Raw genomic sequence first — 20,235 nt, 5'->3', positions numbered from 1 at the left:
AAGACTACACGCCTGTGAACGGAGAGGGGGGGGGGGGGGGGCACGCTATGATAAATGGGGCAGGGAGACTGAACATTTTCCATCTGACGCTGCATAAGTGTTCTGTGCACCACAAGCAGACTCTAAATCAAAGTTTGGCATTACAGAAATTGTAAGCCATGAGGGTAGGGAAGAATGCAAGGAAAGGGGCTACCTGCAGCTGCAGTCGGTGCAAAAGATCCGTGTTTAAATTTAATAGGCTACCGTCAGACTCAGTACATGTGGACAGGCAGTTCAAAATGGATTGGCCATTGTGGAGCAGGCACGGTTAGTCCTCCTCTGTACAGATAAACGTAAGATGGAGTGGGATGCTCTCTGTAGAGTACGTATCCGGGGTTCAGAATAGTTCAAGCAGCAGCTCCATCGTTTAGGTTTTGCCTGTACAGCGCGGTGCTTGAGAAATCTATTTTTTTATAGAAACTTAAAAGGGACTCCTTAAAAGCCTCCACTCTTTCCTGGGTTATTTGTTCCTGTGCGTGCCACTTACCTTGTCTCCATTTCTAATGACTGAAGCATATTTTCCTGCATTTACCAATGCCTGTTTCTCATCTGGTTCCCTTATCAGTTCCCCTCCATCGAAATACTGCTAACATCCGCTTTGGTGGAACTAAAATATATATATATATATATATATATATATATATATATATATATATATATACATACATACATACACACACACAATTTATCACCCCGAAAGATTAAGTGATTTGCATAGACTCACATGATGTTGGACGGCAGCTCCACTGGGACTCGAGTCACATCCTCGCCACTCCGTGTTATCTGTCAGGGTGCTCTTTACTTCTTCTGGACTATAATTAATGAAAACAACTCTTTATTCAGAACATGGGCAAACCGATCCATTACCAATGGAGGTTACTTTTCCACAGGGCATGGTTTTGCGTCAGTCACAAACGTTGCCATGTCTCCCTATAAGGTACTGGGCCTAAAAGCAGTAGCATATAGTTTATGCTGGTGTGTTTTACAAGTACTGCTGTGAAAAGGCAGCATTTAATATCTTCCTACCCTCTTGCCCTCGGTTGTAATAACAGTGTAATAACTGCTTCAGAGTTGCACTATACCTCACTATGCCAAAATGAATGAGAATTCACAAAGAATCTTTAGTCAAGAAAGAAAAGGGTAAGCAGACAACATCATGCCAACTGTTTGATGGTATTACTCCAGATCACAGGCTACAGCTACAGTCGCTACAGTTAAGGTCATGGACCCATGGTGGCTTCTTGGAAAGCGGAGTGCCGCTCGTTTCTGTCTTGAGCTGCAGCAGATACGGACGCTGGCTCGTTCCCGTCGGCACTCCGCGGTATGCCAAAGTAGCTCACGCTGCCTACCGAGTACATTTCCAATTCTCCAATTATAGAGACGGTAATTCCGGGATCAAGTACAATGTCTATTGTTGAAAAAATGTTGGCAGCCGATGTTCCTATTAATTATAGTAATTTGAAATGCCAAAAGAGGTTGGATCACGGACAAAAAATGTGTTTTCTAAAAGGACGGCTCTGTCTCTAGAGCACATGACTGAAATCACCAGTTGCCAAAAAAACTATTTCGCAATACCCCGTTCACAACATTAACATAAGCCTCTGCATTTTATTACACACATTCTATCAAATATTATCATTGTATACCACATATCTCGCCCAGCACGTGCTGTTCAATCGATGCTTCGGGACTATTCCAGCGTGCTCCATCTGCAAAATAAAAAGCTGCCTAGATAGCGGCCGTGGACATGGACGCAGGGATCTCAGAGAGTCGGTACCAGTGGGCAGCGCGGGTGCAGGGATCTCACAGTCGGCACCAGAGGGCAGCGCGGGTGCAGGGATCTCAAAGAGTCGGTACCAGTGGGCAGCGCGGGTACAGGGATCTCACAGAGTCGGTACCAATGGTCAGTGCGGGTGCAGGGATATTACAGAGTCGGTACCAGGGGCGGGTGCAGGGATATTACAGAGTCGGTACCAGGGGCGGGTGCAGGGATATTACAGGGTCGGTACCAGTGGGCAGCGCAGGTGCAGGGATCTCACAGACTCGGTACCAGTGGCAGGGCGGGCGGGTGCAGGGATCTCACAGAGTCGGTACCAGTGGGCAGCACGGGTGCAGGGATATTACAGAGTCGGTACCAGTGGGCAGTGCGGGTACAGGGATATTATAGAGTCGATTTCAGTGGGAGGGCGGTGCAGGGATCTCACAGAGTCGGTACCAGTGGGCAGCGCGGGTACGGGGATATTACAGAGTCAGTACCAGTGGGCAGCACGGGTACAGGGATCTCACAAAGTCGGTACCAGTGGGCAGCGCGGGTGCGGGGATCTTACAGAGTCGTACCAGCGGCAGGGCGGGTACAGGGATCTCACAGAGTCGGTACCTGTGGCAGGGCGGGTACAGGGATCTCACAGAGTCGGTACCAGTGGCAGGGCGGGTGCAGGGATCTCACAAAGTCGGTACCAGTGGCAGGGCGGGTGCAGGGATCTCACAGAGTCGGTACCAGTGGCAGCGCGGGTGCAGGGATCTCACAGAGTCGGTACCAGTGGCGGGGCGGGGCGGGTGCAGGGATCTCACAGAGTCGGTACCAGTGGTAGGGCGGGTGCAGGGATCTCACAGAGTCGGTACCAGTGGCAGGGCGGGTGCGGGGATCTTACAAAGTTGGTACCAGCGGCAGGGCGGGTACAGGGATCTCACAGAGTCGGTACCTGTGGCAGGGCGGGTGCAGGGATCTCACAGAGTCGGTACCAGTGGCAGGGCAGGGCGGGTGCAGGGATCTCACCGAGTCGGTACCAGTGGCAGCGCGGGTGCAGCGATCTTACAGTGTCGGTACCAGTGGCAGCGCGGGGCGGGTGCAGGGATCTCACAGAGTCGGTACCAGTGGCAGGGCGGGTGCAGGGATCTCACAGAGTCGGTACCAGTGGCAGGGCGGGTGCAGGGATCTCACAGAGTCGGTACCAGTGGCAGGGCGGGACGGGTGGAGGGATCTCTCAGAGTCGGTACCAGTGGTCAGCGCGGGTACAGGGATATTACAGAGTCGGTACCAGTGGGCAGCGCGGTTGCAGGGATCTTACAGAGTCGGTACCAGTGGGTGCAGGGATCTCACAGTCGGTACCAGTGGTCAGCGCGGGTACAGGGATATTACAGAGTCGGTACCAGTGGGCAGCGCAGGTGCACGGATCTTACAGAGTCGGTACCAGTGGGCAGCGCGGGTGCAGGGATCTCACAGAGTCGGTACCAGTGGGCAGCGCAGGTGCAGGGATCTCACAGAGTCGGTACCAGTGGCTCACAGAGTCGGTACCAGTGGGCAGCGCAGGTGCAGGGATCTCACAGAGTCGGTACCAGTGGGAAGCGCGGGTGCAGGGATATTACAGAGTCGGGACCAGTGGGAAGCGCGGGTGCAGGGATCTTACAGAGTCGGTATCAGTGGGTGCAGGGATCTCACAGAGTCGGTACCAGTGGGCAGCGCGGGTGCAGGGATATTACAGAGTCGGTACCAGTGGGCAGCGCAGGTGCAGGGATCTCACAGAGTCGGGACCAGTGGGAAACACGGGTGCAGGGATATTACAGAGTCGGTACCAGTGGGCAGCGCGGGTGCAGGGATATTACAGAGTCGGTACCAGTGGGCAGCGCGGGTGCAGGGATCTCACAGAGTCGGTACCAGTGGGTGCAGGGATCTCACAGAGTCGGTACCAGTGGGCAGCGCGGGTGCCGGAATATTACAGAGTCGGTACCAGTGGGCAGCGCGGGTGCTGGGATCTCACAGAGTCGGTACCAGTGGCAGGGCGGGTGCAGGGATCTCACAGAGTCGGTATCAGTGGGGATCGCGGGTGCAGTGATCTCAGAGAGTCTGTACCAGCGGCAGGGCGGGTACAGGGATCTCACAGAGTCGGTACCAGTGGTAGCGCGGGTGCAGCGATCTTACAGAGTCGGTACCAGTGGCGGGGCGGGTGCAGGGATCTCACAGAGCCAGTACCAGTGGCAGGGCGAGTGCAGGGATCTCAGAGTCGGTACCAGTGGGCAGCGCGGGTACAGGGATCTTACAGAGTTGATACCAGTGGGCAGCGCGGGTGCAGGGATCTCAGAGTCGGTGCCAGTGGGCAGGGAGGGTGCAGGGATCTCACAGAGTCGGTACCAGTGGGCAGGGAGGGTGCAGGGATCTCACAGAGTCGGGACCAGCGGGCAGCACAGGTGCAGGGATCTTACAGAGTCGGTACCAGTGGTCAGCCCGGTGTCAAAGAACATTAGGGTGGATGCAATCCTCCCTCTGCAGCCTGTGCCCACCCACTGTTAAGATGCTGGTACCTCTAACACAGACGCCTGGTGTGTCCATATTGTCATAAGTTAGAAATAAGCACACGGAAATTGGTTACACGTGATTTCGCTCTGTGGTGGAGTTACGTTTTTGCAGCATACAAGGCATGTCCGGTTTTACATCGCTGTCGCCGTCGTCAAAGGGGTTTGCTTCCTCAAGTAATTATGATAGAACCATTTGCTATACCGAGGTAGAAATTGGTAAACACAAGAGACCCGTTGCCACCTATTCAAGCCGTACAGTAAGATCCAATTGTGGGACATAACACGAACGATTAATGGAATACGGCGATCTGAAACATGGCGGCCCATGTACTTCGGTCGACTGTTACATGCTCAGTACAGAGCAGTGATGAAGATACTAGCTTTAACTAGACTATAAAAACAGTTTCTAAAAAAAGAAAATACCATGATTGGAGACCCTGATCTGTTGCCCAAAGGCATCCTACAAATACTCTGATGCATAAACTCTTCATTTTGTGTGAAGTTAAGGTTGTAAATAGGAAAGTAATCGCCACTACATTAATTTGCAGATAAACCAAACGCAAGCAGCAAACTCATTAGATACCCCCATTGGCCGGCAGAAATTCTGGCATTCAGAGTCAGAACCCCTTTCCATGGGTTATACGGGCCACAAGTGCCAGGCTGGGGACTGCAAACCCATCTTTGGGGCAGGCGTACCCCAGGGAAAATTACACATTTTGTCTGAATTCAAAACTTGGAGGAAGGGCATTAGCTCCTTAACCTTTTTTAAGGATACATGGAGTGAGTACCCCTATCCTGTAATGCATGCCTTAACTTTCTTCTTCTAGCTGGAGCCAGTCAATCAGAGAACTTGGGGTCCACGAACCTGATACGGACTATGGAAAATAAGCTCCCATTTCTAATTAGGTTTAAGTATGTCTAAATTTTGGGTCCCTGAATGGACCACGAACCCAGGTTTGTGGCTAATGAGCCTTCAGATAACCCCATTTTGATTGATAGCCTCAATGAGGCCTACCTAAAAATAAATATATATATTTAGTGAAATTTTACTTTCATGCCAAGTTTGGTAGAATTCCATTCAGCTGTTTCTTTTCCCCCTCTATCAGAAATAGAAGAACCCCCCGCCCCCCATCTCTTTTTTTGCTCACCCCCCAACTTTCCGTCCCACATGAGGGACCATTGATGGCCATTTTTTGGGAACATTTTGTGCAGATTGTCGAAAGGAGACAACATTAATTTTTCAGAAATGCACAGCTTACTGGGTTAACCCATGAGTTTCACAGACATCTTGCCCGCATGATTCTAATTAAGTAGCTACCTCAAAAATAGGAAAGATTGCACACCGTTTAAAAAAAGTGCAAAAGCAGCAGTAAAATTAATTGTTTTTCACTATGCAGTTTCTGAAAACTTGGAGGAGGGTGGTTTCAGAACACCAAATCTTTTGTTGCACAGCAAACTTTGTGGATACCATTTTTAGAAAGTAAACCACATGGCATCTTTTCCCACAATTTTTCTGGCTACTCGTAAAACAAAAAAAATGTCAAAACCCTAGGTATCTTTATAAACCACAGCATGCTGAAAAAGCTGTACGAAAACTTGGCCTGATGTTGAAAAAAGATATGATGGATTAAATGAAAACCGTCCCAAATGTCAAAGAAGCACTGGAAAAGCCACCAGATGTGGAGAAGTGTGGCTCACTGGTTAGAGTAGGCAGACCTGGAAGCAGAGGACAGCCCGGGACCAGGGTTCAATTCCCGGCTCGGCTGGGTCTTGAGTCCACAAATTGTCCATGGACTCGATAATTCTCGCTCCAGTGCATACTCGATTCATGGGTTCACACTCTGCGACTCTGGGCAATAGCTTGCTTAATCTCCACAATGGCCCCTCGCGACGGGATGCCTGGCTTTCACCTTGTGGATGCCCTGGGTTATCTCACAGGGGAATACCAGGACGGGTTCCCTAAGCAAGCGCTTAGAGACCGGTTGGTGATTTGCGCTATATAAATATCTGCACATTTACATGTTGCCTTTTTGACCTCCTGGCTTTGCCAATGATCTGGCAGGGGTGCAATGTAGGGCATTGCTCGTGGACGGGTCATTCCATATGCAAGCTTATGTGGTGACGTGCGCTTCCACACGTCACCATAAATGCGAGCATATATGGAATGATGCAAGTGCCATTTTATTCATTTTTCATTTACCATTCCAAGACAGCGAACACCTTAAAGAGTGGTACATAAAAAAAAAAAAAAAACATTTTTACTTGTGCTAAAGCGGTTTTTCTTTGTTAACAGAGGAGCAGCTTCTAGCCCTAGGAACATTTTAAAATATAACAAAACGAAAAAAAATTGAAACGGAAGTGGAGGAGAATCAAAGGATGAGAATGTGGGTATGGCAGCAAAGGAAAGTGGGCGGGGAAGCAACAGAGAAGCTTTAGGTGAGGGAGTGGAATGGTGAAGGGAATAAAAGCAAAAAACCTTTGGTGGGTTTTCCAATGGACGAGCTGGGTGTGTGAGCAGTATAGAACAACACAGAAAGTGCTGGCAGGGAAGCAGAACACGAGGGAGAAAGCAAGAAAACATAAGCACTCTCACGAGGTGCTTAAAGAAAAAGAAAAAATGAGTTGCCTGAAAGCGAGCAGTGGAAGATATAGGCCAGCCAATCAAAGGGACGGTAAAGAAGCTGTGCTCCAAGGATGGACAAACAAAACCTGGAAGGAAATCCATTTAGAATCCATGAGAAGCAAGTGAATAAGGCGGACAAGAAAGCCAAGGAATGCTAAGCAATAGGCTGTCTCTAAGCCCACTGTAGGTTTTTGGTATAGTCCACAACAGGCCTTTCACAGACAGCTAAAAGTTGGCTGTTGGCGAGACCAAGAAACGGTGGAATGTTAGAAGCTGCTGGCTAGAGTGAAAAATAGTTCCAACAGATTGATGCTGCAGAAGGGAGTGGTGGCGTGTTGCCTCTCTTTTATGGACATTCTTGGAGTGGTGCTAAGTGTGACGACAGTACCCTAGGTTCGGATTTAACTAGACAAACATATCCGCCCAATCATTTATCTTCCCAAGCAATGGATCTCATCTTCGCACACTTTGATGGGTAATGAGATGTTCACTTGCCTCCCAGATTATACACTCACCCCTCTAGAAGCTGCTTCGTGTCGCCTGGTCAGTGATCCACAAAAACACACATCATGCCACCACTGAAGGATTAAAAAGGAGGGAATGTATCTGGGTAAAAATAAATGCACTAGAGTGAGAGGAGTGTTTGCGAGATGCACTGAAAGTACCGAAATGAAGGAAGTGTGCCCGGGATAAGGAGTGTGTACCCCATTTGAGAGACGAAAACATGAGTAAAGGGGCTTGTAACGGGGGTGAAGAGGGTGTCTTACAGGAATATAAGGAATGCAGCCTAGATGATGTGTGAAACTGCACCATAACTGGGGCAGGAGAGTGTGCTAGAGGAAGGTGTGTGTATATGGGGAGAGTTGAATGCACCTATGGATCTAAAATCCCCTGGGTTGCAGATGTGTACCTGGAATGAGGGGAGTGCACACCTTTAGTGATCGGAGTGTTCCTGGGATGATGGTTGTGTACCTACGGTTGAGCAGGGGCATACTTTCGGGGGATGTGACTTTTCCTGGAGTGAAGGGAATGTACAGGGAGATGAAGGGAAGGGCAGGAAGCAAGAGGAGCACTGTGGGGGGAAAGCAGTAATGGAGAGCGGGTGGGAGAAATAGCATGAGAGAAACTCAGTTGGCAAACAAAAGCACACAGTAGTCAGAGGAAAGTGGTGAGGAAGAAAAACTGTCTATGGAGACAACGGCTGGAAAACACATGCACTCTGGTGAAGTGCTTCATAGAAGAGAAAAAACAGTTCCTGAAAAGAAGACAGTAGTGGAAGCATATAACCCAGACAATCAGAGGTGGTAAACAAGTTATGCTCCACAACAGGGAACTCCCATGGACTGACCATCGATGCGTCCACTTCACCTTCAGAACACCTCCCATCCACAGACACCAGCACCTGCTCCCATAAAGAAACTGGACCAGAATCACCGACGACCAGCTAACCTCATCACTCAGCAACTTCACACCAACCATCGCGGAAAACGACGACGCCAACACCGCAGCCCGAACCATGCACAGATGGATCTCCAACAGCGCCAACACCATAGCCCCCCTAAAGAAAAATAACACCCACGCCAACAAAGCTAGATGGTTCACCACCGAACTTCCAGAGTCCAGACGCACTTGCCGCCGGCTCAAAAAGGCCTGGAGGAACACCAAATCCACAGAAGCCCACAACAACTTCAGAGCCGCCACCAACGCCCACCACCAACTCATCAGAAAAGCGAGGAAAAAGGTGATTGAAGACAGAATCTCCACTCATGCACACAACAGCAAAGAACTCTTCAACATCAACAAGGAGTTCGCCCAACCCACCAGCGAGTCCACCGACATCCCTCCCTCACAAGACCTCTGCGACAAACTCAGCACCTTTTCCCACCACAAAATCAAGAGCATCTACGACAACTTTGACGAAGTCAACCAACACACTGAACCCTCATCAACCACTCCCGACACCCTGAAGCCAGCGATCGACAACTGGACAGCCCTCACCACCGAAGACACACTGAAGACGATGAAGTCAATCTACTCCGGGACCCCCACGGACCCCTGCCCTCACCACATTTTTAACAAAGCTGCCGACACCATAGCACCCATGCTCTGCTACACCATCAACCGCTCTCTGGCAACCGCCTCGTTCCAGGACGACTGGAAACACGCTGAGATCAACCCTCTCCTGAAGAAACCCTCAGCGGACCCCACTGACCTAAAAAACTACATTTCATCTCCCTGCTCCCGTTCCCAGCGAAAGTCATCGAGAAAGCCATCAACAGCCAACTCGCCACATTCATCGAAGAGCACAACATCCTCGACTCCTCCCAATCCGACTTCAGAAAAAACCACAGTACGGAAACCACCCTCCTCGCCGCAACAGACAACATCCGTATCTTACTGGACAAAGGAGAAACAGCAGCCCTCTTCCTCTTCGACCTCTCAGCAGCGTGCGACACAGTCTCTCACCGCACCCTAATACGCAGACTCCACGACGCAGGAATCCAAGACAATGCCCTCGACTGGATCCGCTCCTTCCTCTCCGGCAGAGCGCATCGGGTCAGACTCCCCCCCCCCCCCCCTCTTTCCTCTCGGACTCTACACCTACCACCTGTGGAGTCCCCCAGGGGTCCTCCCTCGGCCCTACACTCTTCAACGTCTACATGGCTCCGCTCGCCCCCATCGTCAGAACCTACGGACTCAACATTGTGTCATACGCAGACGACACCCAACTCATCCTCTCCCTATCCAACGAACCCAACACCGCCAGACACAACTTTCGAGAAGGCATGGAAGCCGTCGCCAAATGGATGAAAAACAGCTGCCTACAACTAAACACCAACAAAACGGAAGTACTCATCATGGGCCCAAACCCAGACGCCTGGAATGATATCTGGTGGCCCCCCGCTCTCGGAAGCCTGCCCACCCCCACGGACCACGCACGCAACCTGGGAATCATCCTGGACTCCGAGCTCAAAATGGACCGCCAGATCAACTCCGTCTCGACCTCCTGCTTCCACACCCTCTGCCTCCTACGTAAGACCTTCAAATGGGTCCCCCTCGAACACAGACAGACCGTCATTCAAGCCCTGGTCACCAGCAGGCTCGACTACGGCAACGCACTCTATGCCGGAATAAACAAAAACCTCACCCGCAAGCTACAGAACATCCAAAACGCCGCCGCAAGACTGGTCCTCAACCTGCCAAGACACTGCCACATCTCCCAGCACCTGCGCACACTCCACTGGCTCCCCTTCGAAGCTAGAGTCACCTTCAAGATGCTAACCCACGCTCACAAGACCCTCCATGACACCGGACCAGCATACCTGAATAGCCGACTCAAATTCCACGCACCCCAAAGGACCCTATGATCAGCCCAGCACTCCTTCGCCGTGGTCCCCCGCACCAGAAAGACCAGATCGGGAGGCCGCTCCTTCTCCTTCCGCACGGCCAGAGCCTGGAACGACCTTCCGCACCACCTCAGACAGATAACATCGCTCCCCATCTTCGCAAGGAACCTCAAAACCTGGCTCTTCGACAGAGCCCCTCCTTGATGGACTGGAACCTGCGAAACCCGCCCCCTCCCCCCCCCTCCCCAACAGCGCCTTGACACCCTTACGGGTGAATAGTCGCGCTTAACAAACACCTGATTTGATATGATTTGAACAGGGACAAACAGGAGATGGACAGGCTTAAACAAATAAAACCACACAATAAAAAGCAAGAAAATAAGTAACAAACCGAAAGGCCAATGGGAAGCAATCGGCATGGTTGCTTTCCAGGTTAGCCAGTAACTTGCCCCCAATAAGTCTTTTACAACCGACAGCTGTGCTGTCTGGCAGGCTTCGATCTAAAAAGGACCGAACACGGGGGTAGGGAGACACTGTGCATTTAAGGGGGTAAAGATAGATATATTGATTGTTTTCCTAAAAATCATGAGAGAAAAAGTTAGGCACAATGTTATAGGACATTTGAGGACAGGAAATGACAGCAAGCAAGCAAGCAACCTGGTTTGGTAAGACTGGACGTGAAACAGGAAAGATAGCAATTGACATGGTGCCATCAAGTTCCACTTAGGTCTGGTGCTCTTGGATTGACCGGTTCTGACAAATCAGCATTTAGCAGAATGGAGCACAACCTCAGGAGAAGCAAGTCACTCTTTAATACAATACCAGGATTAGGACACCAAAGATGTGCAATTGTGTTAAAGATTGCACTGCTCTCCTTGAAGAAGGAGATATGTAAATTGGCTTAGTAAGACAGAGCTGAATACGCTGGCACGATGCTTTGGGATTTTGTTTTTTTGTGATGTGTGCTGTCAGGGACAGTCTAGAGTATAGGAGACACCCAATCGATAAGGCATACTGAAACGAACCAAAGTGGAAAACATGTAATTGCTGGCCGGAGTAGCCGTGCAATAATTTATAGGAAGACAAGTCGAACCGAAGAAATGGGTTTTAGAAACTGAATTTTAGATTTGAAGTAACAGCTCAGGCCTGGACTGCCGTTTGGCAGCAACTCAGCAGAGGTCAACTGGCTCTGATGTCACCTAGCGATACACATCAGTGTCATGAGGACACTAATGGACTGAGACCCATGCAACAGGTAAACAGTAAGTTTGAATGGCTCCGTGTGGATAATAAATATTTCCAGAACTGGAGGGACCCATAAAGTGTTATACGATTAAACGTATTTGCTGGTCAAACATTGAGATTATATATTTAAGAATCAACTTCAAAAAGTAATGAAACTGCAGTACAGTGATTAAGCCTGGGGTGGTGCTGATTTCAGATCCACAACACAGGGATGTGGAATTCCCATAGTCCGACTCCCAGGACATATTGTTTGGAGTCAAGGGCCAAAAGTTTTCATGTGTATTTAGTCCTTGGGGCAAGTAGGCCTAACCCCCTGCAGCACAAACCCTTTGGCTGGCAGTTTGCAGTACCACATAATGGGTCAGGGAAGGGCATTGTCTCCAGTTAAGGTAATATTTTTGTCCATATATTAATGCTGTTCAAACTTGTATTTATGGTGCATTAATTGAATGCCTTTATTATTAAGGGGAGCGCTCTAAGTAAATGTTGTAAGCTCTGACTGCACTACTGACAGTGGTTCCAGTATAACAAGCATTTGCAATGCAATAGGTCTCGCAATGCGAGATTTTGAGCCATTGGCATTGTAAAGGAGAATGCCTTGTATTTGTGTATAAAAAACCTGCAATAATAAAAGGCATTGTCATTTACAATTCCAATAGGTCAAAGTATCTAAAATGCAAAACCTATTAGACTGTAAATTCTTGTTGTTCACAAGCTCCCCATGCTGGGCTTTCACGTTGATAGAGGCTACACCCCTTTCTTTAGACGAGCCGTGTCTAAAGAAAGGTCAGCGGCTGCTATTCAAGTTAAAGAGTGGTGTGGGGCGTTTTTACTAATTTCGAAGTACATTAGAATCAGCTGGGAATGGACTCCTCGGCAGAGGCAAGGGAGCGAGATCGAGGGGCACCTTGACGCCCTCAAGACTTCTCATGAGGACAGCTTGGGCTTCATCTTGGAGTTTGATTTACTTAAAGACTTTGACTGTGATAAGCCGTCACAGGAATGGGTCTGTGTTCTCAACTTTCAGAGAGAGTGCCCTTATGTGACTACCTCCAGTGTTCAGCGACGTACAACTTGGCTTTGCGTTCCCAGATTGCCTCTGGGTGCATCCGGGCACAAGCCTCACATGACTGCAAGCCATGGCCCAAACACCAGAGACGCACCTTGTGGGGATTGATAAAAACAAATCGGTCTGCAACATTCCCTACAAGGCTTAAACCATGTAGTTTTAGGAGGGGACACCGTTCCCTTGCACAATGGAAAGAATTTTAGAGAAATAAACTGTCAACCACCGAGCAAAAGTTAGGAGGTAACTCTGGATAGGAGTACGGAGGAACGAAAGGAACTGATGCTAACGCTCTTGCATGACAGCCATCACTTCCATTTTACAAAAGTATTACATACAGTATAGGCTCGGCTGAAGCAAAATGTGCAAAAAGATTTTGTTTAGATAAAACAAGTGCTTCCAAAATGTATATATTTTAGTAATATGCAGTGCTTTAAATGGGGGCAAAATAGTGCAGGCACTCATTTAAATGTGGCGAGTGGGCGGGGCTTGGGGGCGGGGCTTAGGGAAAGACATGCCGATACTTATTGACTTCGAAACTACTTGCCGCACATACGAAAACACATGAGAAATGTCTTTCAATAAACAAAGCAGGTTTGTTTACTTATTACCAAAAAACGAAACCCAAACGCAGCGATATTTCAACATTTCCTTGTTTTGTAATATGTGCAACATGATCAATACTGTTAATTGCTGTTGCTCCGCACAATTCTATATGTTCTCGAGTGACACAGAAAGAAACAAGCAGACATGCACCCACAACGCATTCCACACATTTCCTTTAATAGAACTTCCAAGAGCAGTGCTTTAAATGGGCCGGTACTCATTGGGTGTTGGCTGCCCAATTCGGAGGTGCTGCTGAAGAATCCCGCTGTGCTCATTTGAAATACTCAGTGCTGACACAGCCTGCGGGGGGCTGGAGAGGACCCCCTTCATGCTGTCAGCAAGGAGTAATTAGGCGATGCGCACTCTTGCAACACAGAAGGTATGACGTGAGGAGCAAGGCTGTCTGTGGCGTTCCCCGCCAGCCGGAATGTAAATAAAATATAAACATATCCGATGTATCCCAGGCTCTGCCTCAGTGTCCGAGTGTGCGCGTGTCTGTGTTGTGAGGTGAGAGCGTGTGTCTGTATGCCCAGTGTCACCTCCGTCAAGATGCTGCCAGCGCCATCACGCGGCCCGCAAGCCCAGCATCAGACTCCAAACAATCGCGGTAAGAAAGCGGAGGTGCCGGTCAGGAAAGGGGGGTCCAGTGGAGACTGGAGACGGTTGGAGGTGCGCGACAACTGCGACCCTTGCGCCATTCTCCTGGGAAAGAGCTGTTGCAATACAGATCAGGACCCACAGGTGCAGGAGTGGCCATTTAGTTTGGGTTAATGAGTATGAACTTTTCACAGAAGGACGTGAAACCTCTAGAAGGAAAACGGCTGAGCAAGAGGAAAGTGTAGTAGTAAAGTGGGTATAGGTGCATGTGCCTTGTGGACTGGCGAAGGTTGGCCCCTGGAATAACAAGACAAGCCCGGCAAAGCGTGGGGCGCGCGCTTGGCGGGGGAGCGCATTCCAGGCGGGGGAGCGGACCCTTTGAAGTATGATGCCGAGGGCGTCAGTGGGCTGAAGCGCTTCCCAAAAGTGGATTGCATGGCGGCACGATGCACGTGATTGTGCGCGTGCTCGCCATGCAATCCACTTTTGGGAGCACTTTGAAATGCCCCTTTACTAAAGTCTCGCATAGCGATTGCTATCGCAATAGCTAGGCAAGACCTAAAAATGTGTACATACGTTTTCAATGTTTAGCAATATGTGGCTATGTATACTGCTCCCAGAATGCTCTCTCATTTGATGCAAATAATTGCAGAAGCTTAAAAGCAAGATTGAGGATTCTTTGCTTCCAAAATTAAAATGTTCATAAAAAAAAATGAAAGCAGGAAATAAAACATTTCACTCAACTACTGTAAAAATTCAAGTAAAATTTCTTTGCAGCATCATTTAATAACGTGTTGACGCATACTAGTATTTCCCCAAAATATTCAGAATGGAAAATCCATGCAAATAGTTTCAAGGGGATTATGGGACACAAAATTAAGCAAGCATTGGCAAAGCCAGTAGGTCTGAAATTGGTGGTCAGCTTTTTAGTTTTGTCAACGTTTTACTTGTTTTGGCATTGTTTTTGTAAAACCTTATTGTTGTGGGAGTTGCCAGGCCCTCACCATTATAACAAGCATTGGCAAAAGCAAAAATCGTTTTTGGTCTAAAAAAGTACACACTTCCACAGTAGTTACTGGCACTGAACCAAAACTACTTTATGTGCCGATATAAGAGAGAGAAAGAGAGAAAGAGAGAAAATTTTAATAAACTTGAAAGGTCATGGTCAATGCCAGACCAAATTAGTGGCACAATTATTAAAGAAAGTCTCAATAGTGCACCCATGGTAAATGTCCTTGTATTAAGTGCAGCTATACAGCTTTCGTGAATTCCCCAAAATTTACAAAAGTAAGACAAGAAATAGTGCTCCTAGAAAATATTTGTGAACTGTATTTTAGCATGAGCAAATATGCATGTTTAGAATTGCTCATGCAGGAATCTGAGTGTTTTCAAGTTCACTTTTCCTCCAACTACTTTTTTCCCAACTCAGGAAGAAGGTTTACGTCTGCAATTGTCAGGAGTAAATTTCCAAAATTTCTCAGTATGGGAAAAGATTACAGAAGAGTTGTTGAACACCCTTAAAACATGCAAGTTAGTAGGTTTGCACAGACTCAAAAGGGCATTCCGACCCTGAAACTATTGCTTACCACTACCTTCAGCCCCAGTATTCAGATCTGTGGAAAATGGCAACATAAGAGAATTGCAAGTATTCAAACACTACTATGGTATGAGCTGTGGCATAATCAGAGAGGCTATATAAGTGCTCCTATATATTGAGATGGCAGCCATAATTTGTCGCGGCACTAAATGGCGCGAAATGGGCAAGTGGATTTGTTACAGGACAAGTAGATTTATGAAGCAACCTACCCCATGGACAAGTAGATAGTTTATTAAATTCCACACCCCTGACAACACCCTCACATCCTTAGCTTCAGAAGTACATCGGAAAAACGGACACAAACTTCCTGGCATGAACTCATCATGCTCTATAAAGTGAAATGTTTTCTAGGTCAAACAAGTGTAAGAGCTCACTGATCCTCGTCTATTCAAGAGAGGCAACACCATGCGCACCAGCATCCTAGAATCAAATTTGACCAATCAGAAGAGCGTTTTAATAGCTTCTGACTTCCCATTAAGGGTCTTGGGAAGTTAAACAGACTTTCACTCACCTAACAAAACTCTACTGCCCTCTCTTCTAAGCCGCATCACCTTCAAAGTCTGCTGCGTCACATAAAACAATCATAAATTGAGCACCCCACGGTATCTTACAAACCAGATCATATTTTCTGGTGACCTATTTAACACTCAAACCAGCAATCTCATAATGCTCAGGACACAAAATGCAGGAAGGAGAAAACAGTACACAAATTTCCCATGTCGCTGGTATCAGAAGTATGCAAATAACTATCATAGTGATGTAGGGGCCTATATTAAGCCATGAGTCGCCACCAGCATGCAACAGATGCCTAGGTTATGGTTAGGTTATGTATGAGATTTATAAAGCGCTGGAATCACCCCCTTAGGGGTATCTCTGCGCTGCCAGAGAGAGAAGTTACAGGATGAGCACAAATCAGTCCGGGAAAAGTGCAGTCTTCAGGAGTTTCCTGAACCAAAGCAGAATGGGGCACTTGCGCAGGACCTCCAGCAGAGTGTTGCAATATTTCGGAGCAAGGTATGCAACAGTTCTGCCACCTGTTCGTAATTTCCTGTAGAGAGGGACCACAAGCAGCCCTTTACCTTCGTATTTAAGCAGTCTGCTTGGAAAGAAAACTTTGAACATGTCTGCCAAATAGCTAGGACTCCTACCATAAAGTGCTTGATGGGAGAGGCAGCAAAGTTTAAATGCAATTCTCTGGCGAATAGGAAGTCAGTGTAGCTGTTTTAGCAATGGCCTAGAGGATGAACGCGGTGGCATTTGGAGAGCCAAGTGGGCGGCAACATTCTGGACTATCTGTAGACTGCTCAGGAGAGTTTTGTTTGCAGATGTTAGCAGAGCGTTACAGTAGTCAAGACGACGAATGACCAGAGCCTGGATCAAAGTTCTTCGGGCAGAGAGGGGCAGCCACTGAAACACCCTGCGCAGAAGCCTCAGGGTGTGGTAGCAGGTCCCTAAGGTGGTCATGACTCAATCCCTCATTGATAACGAAACATCCAAACGGACCCCGAGATTTTTTACAGCCAGTGAAGGGATAGGCGCGGGCCCAAGGCAGCCAGCCACCAATCAGGGGGCCAAGTTGTTTGGGCCGAGCCAAACAGCAGGATTTTGGTCTTGACGTATTTAACTGGAGAAAGCTGTCTGTCATCCAAGCTGATATGGCAAGCATGCCCTTAGCAAAACAGTGTTCAACAAGCTCTGAATCCCTATCAAAGGATAGGAGTAGTTGTGTATCGTCAGCATACGAGTAGAGAGTAAATCCGTACTCCCTAATAATCTTAGCAAGGAGAGCCATATAAACATAAAGGTAGGGCTCAAACAAGAGCCCTTGGGCACCCCCTTGGTAAGCTTCAAGGTTTGAGAACGAAAGGGACCTAGATTGATCGTCTGGGTACACTGATCTAGAAAGCTCATGAGCCATTTAAGTGCCTGCCCCTGCACTGCAGACTCTCTCAGTTAATAAATCAATTTTTGATGGGAGCCTGTATCGAAGGCTGCTGTCAGAGCTAATAAAATCAGCCTTGCTGTTGTCCAGCGCCACTTTTATATATTCTGTAACCCCAATGAGGGTAGTTTCTGTAGAATGATTGGGTCTAAACCCAGACTGGGAAAGGTTGAGAGTACCTTGAGATTCAAGATAACCCATCAGCTGAGTGTTAACATACCCTTCCACCATTTTGCTCATTAGTGGCAAAAGTGAGATGGGGCGATAGTTGGCAATCACTTCAGAGGGTAACTGAGCTTTCTTAATAGGTAGCACTTGAGCAAGTGGAAGAACCCCTTCATGTAGAGAAGTGTTAAGAATGTCACAGATAGGGGGTGCCAGAAGAGGAGCTAATTGAGCAAATACATGTGCTGGCATAACGTCTAGTGGGGATCGAGATTTCACTGCTCTCAGCATGGCTTCTGTTTGAGGTGTGTTGGACTTGGCCCTTTTTGGTAGGTTCACCCCTAATCTTTTTGCCTTTCCTGTGACCTGGTATTGGTGGTCCAGTGTAAAGTGCGTGCGCTCTCCGCGTGCATGTGGTGAGATTGGCCTCCCCTCCCATAGGAATGCATGGGGGATATGTGTGTCCATGGTAATTCCTGGTGTGAGAGGAGTGCAGGGTCGAGTTTGGTATGTGCGAACTCTTGAGAATAAATGCTGCACAATGGTGTGCACAGATTTATGGTGACTGGTGGAGAAGTGCCACTTTTCGAAGTTGGCATTTCTGTGTGCTATGTGTCTGCCTGCCTGATGTGGAGTTCATATCTGGCTTATGATGGACAGGAGCTGAGAGGGCTGGGGAATTCCAGGAGCCAGGGTGAGTCTGCCCAGTGGTGACTAGAGAGATCTGCATCTAGATGGGAGGGAGGGGTTGCACCTGGGACCTGAATAGGACTGTGCCTTCCCTCCACAATGTTGGCTCTGCCCCTTGTGGTGAATCTGAGCACCTAGCCCCCACCTGACAAAGGAGAGAGGAGCTGAGCACAACCAAAGTGCTCCAAAGCTCCCCTAAACCAGTTGTGACTGGTACCCCCCCAAGCCCTGTGCTGTGACACAAAGGAAAAGGGCATATAAATATAGGGGATGTGACCCCATGAAAGTGTTCTGTACTTGTGCTGTTCCTGCAGGGCGTGCTGCTGCTGGGGCCCAGGGGGGGCTGCCATGAGGGCTTGCCTCCCTGGGCCCTGCCTTGCCTTTGATGACTGGAGGACTTTCCTTGCTGGGACCTATTCTTTTTATCCAGGCCTTTCTGTTGCCCCTAGCGCCTGGGAAGCACTACCTTTCCCCCAAGAAGGAGGAACATGTGGGCCTTGGCAGCGCTGTGCTGCATGAGGAGGAAGAGGGAATCCCCAGCGTAGGGATTCCCCCCAGTGATGCCGATTTAGCAGGTGCCCACCCCGCTTTGTGTAATTAAATGGCGGGTGCCAACCCTGCTGCTGCTTATTTTTATATTTTATTTACCTTAGTGGGAGCCCACCCCGCGTCTCACCGCCGCGGCCCGAGCCGCGAGAGGAATCTCCTCCGGGCCGCGTCCTAGCGCTACCCGGAAGTCAGGCAAGCCTTGTCTTGGACGTGGGCGGGCATGTTGCCTGCCGAAGAGTGCGGAAGCTGGACTGCATGAGAGGAGGACGGGAGCCTACCCTACCTCCCCGAATGCCCGTGACAAGTCCAGGGGCTCCCAGGAGGGGGCCCGGGTGAAGAGGAGCAAGGGGAAGCCCCGCGCCGCGAGGGAGATGCAGCCGGATCCCCCAGCAAGGCTCTCATGCGTGGTTGAGCCCCGCCCGCCGCCTGTGAGAAGAACCGGCCCCCAGGAGCGGGACCGTGTGAAAAGGAGACCAGAGCCCCAGAGAAGACCGGAGTCTTGCTGTGGAGTCCCGGTGAGTGGGGGCTCCATGTGGTTGGTGCCCTTCGAGGCACAGTGCCATTTTGACATTTTTGAGCGGCCCCGTCTAGCAGCGGGCCGCTCCAACAAAGAGGGGCATGTTTCTTTTCCAGAGCCTGTGGGGCTCCAACGCTTGGGGGTCACAATTGTTTTAGGAGCCAGCGCGCTCCAACGAGGGCCCAAAAGTTTAGGGGCCCCTGAGGGCCACAGTGCTTGGGGGCATGATTTGTTTACAGAGCCCCGTGTGGCTCCAACGAAGGGTGCACAATTGTTTTAAGGGCCACTAAGAGCCCATGCCACATTTTAATATTCCCAGCTGCCCAGCAAGTAGTGGGCAGCTGCACCGTTTAGGTTATTCATTCCTTGGGGGGCATGTTTGAAGTTAGGAGTGAGATGCACTCCTCTGCCCCAGTACTTTTCTTCACAGCTGCGCAGCACTTAGTGCCAGCTGCTACGTTTAGGCCTGTACGGATTGCGCACCCCTGACTCCTGCTGCATTGGCAGCGCGCCCTGACTTTAGGGATACAAGGCATTTGAGCCCCTTTTTGAGATGGCCAGTTGGCCAGGGGGACTGTTAGGATTATAGGGCGCCAGGCCCTAATGTGATTATGTGGTGCTAGGAAATGGAATGCATATAGTATGTTTTACGCACCCTGTTTTGATACCTCTAAATGTAGTTTTATGATTATGAGGTTGGTTCGCATATTATGGTTTATGCTAGTGAGATTATGTTTCACTGTGTGATTTATGCCCCTAAGGTGAGTTATGCTTTGGAGGTAATTGTACAATGCATTTAGACTGATGAGAGAATTGCATAATGGGTTTATGCTGGTGAATTTGGCGCAGAATGCCATTCCCGCCTGATGTGATACTGTGCATTATGTATTGCTCATAAAGTCCTCTCTAATAAGGGTTCCCCTGTTATTAGATCTCTTATCCAGCCCTATTGCCCGGCT

General features: G+C 49.0%; 1 protein-coding gene across 6 annotated transcripts in view; it reads right to left on the bottom strand.

Moving 5' to 3' along the window:
* Nucleotides 1-20,235, bottom strand: part of RAB3IP (RAB3A interacting protein) — a 607,212-nt gene that overhangs the window by 327,611 nt on the left and 259,366 nt on the right. For 2 of the 6 annotated variants that reach the window (XM_085652505.1, XM_085652509.1), the window contains exon 2: nucleotides 764-851. The exons of the other annotated variants lie outside the window; for them this stretch is intronic. In XM_085652505.1, the coding sequence (XP_085508631.1) occupies nucleotides 764-765 (2 nt within the window). In that variant the 5' untranslated portion in view covers nucleotides 766-851. The remainder of the gene's footprint in view (nucleotides 1-763; nucleotides 852-20,235) is intronic. 6 annotated transcript variants of the gene reach the window in all.

Source organism: Triturus cristatus, chromosome 4_1 (assembly GCF_964204655.1).
Source record: "Triturus cristatus chromosome 4_1, aTriCri1.1, whole genome shotgun sequence".
Lineage (NCBI taxonomy): Eukaryota > Metazoa > Chordata > Amphibia > Caudata > Salamandridae > Triturus > Triturus cristatus.
The sequence above is the reverse complement of the archived record's forward strand: the minus strand, read 5'-3'. Positions and strand labels throughout refer to the sequence as shown.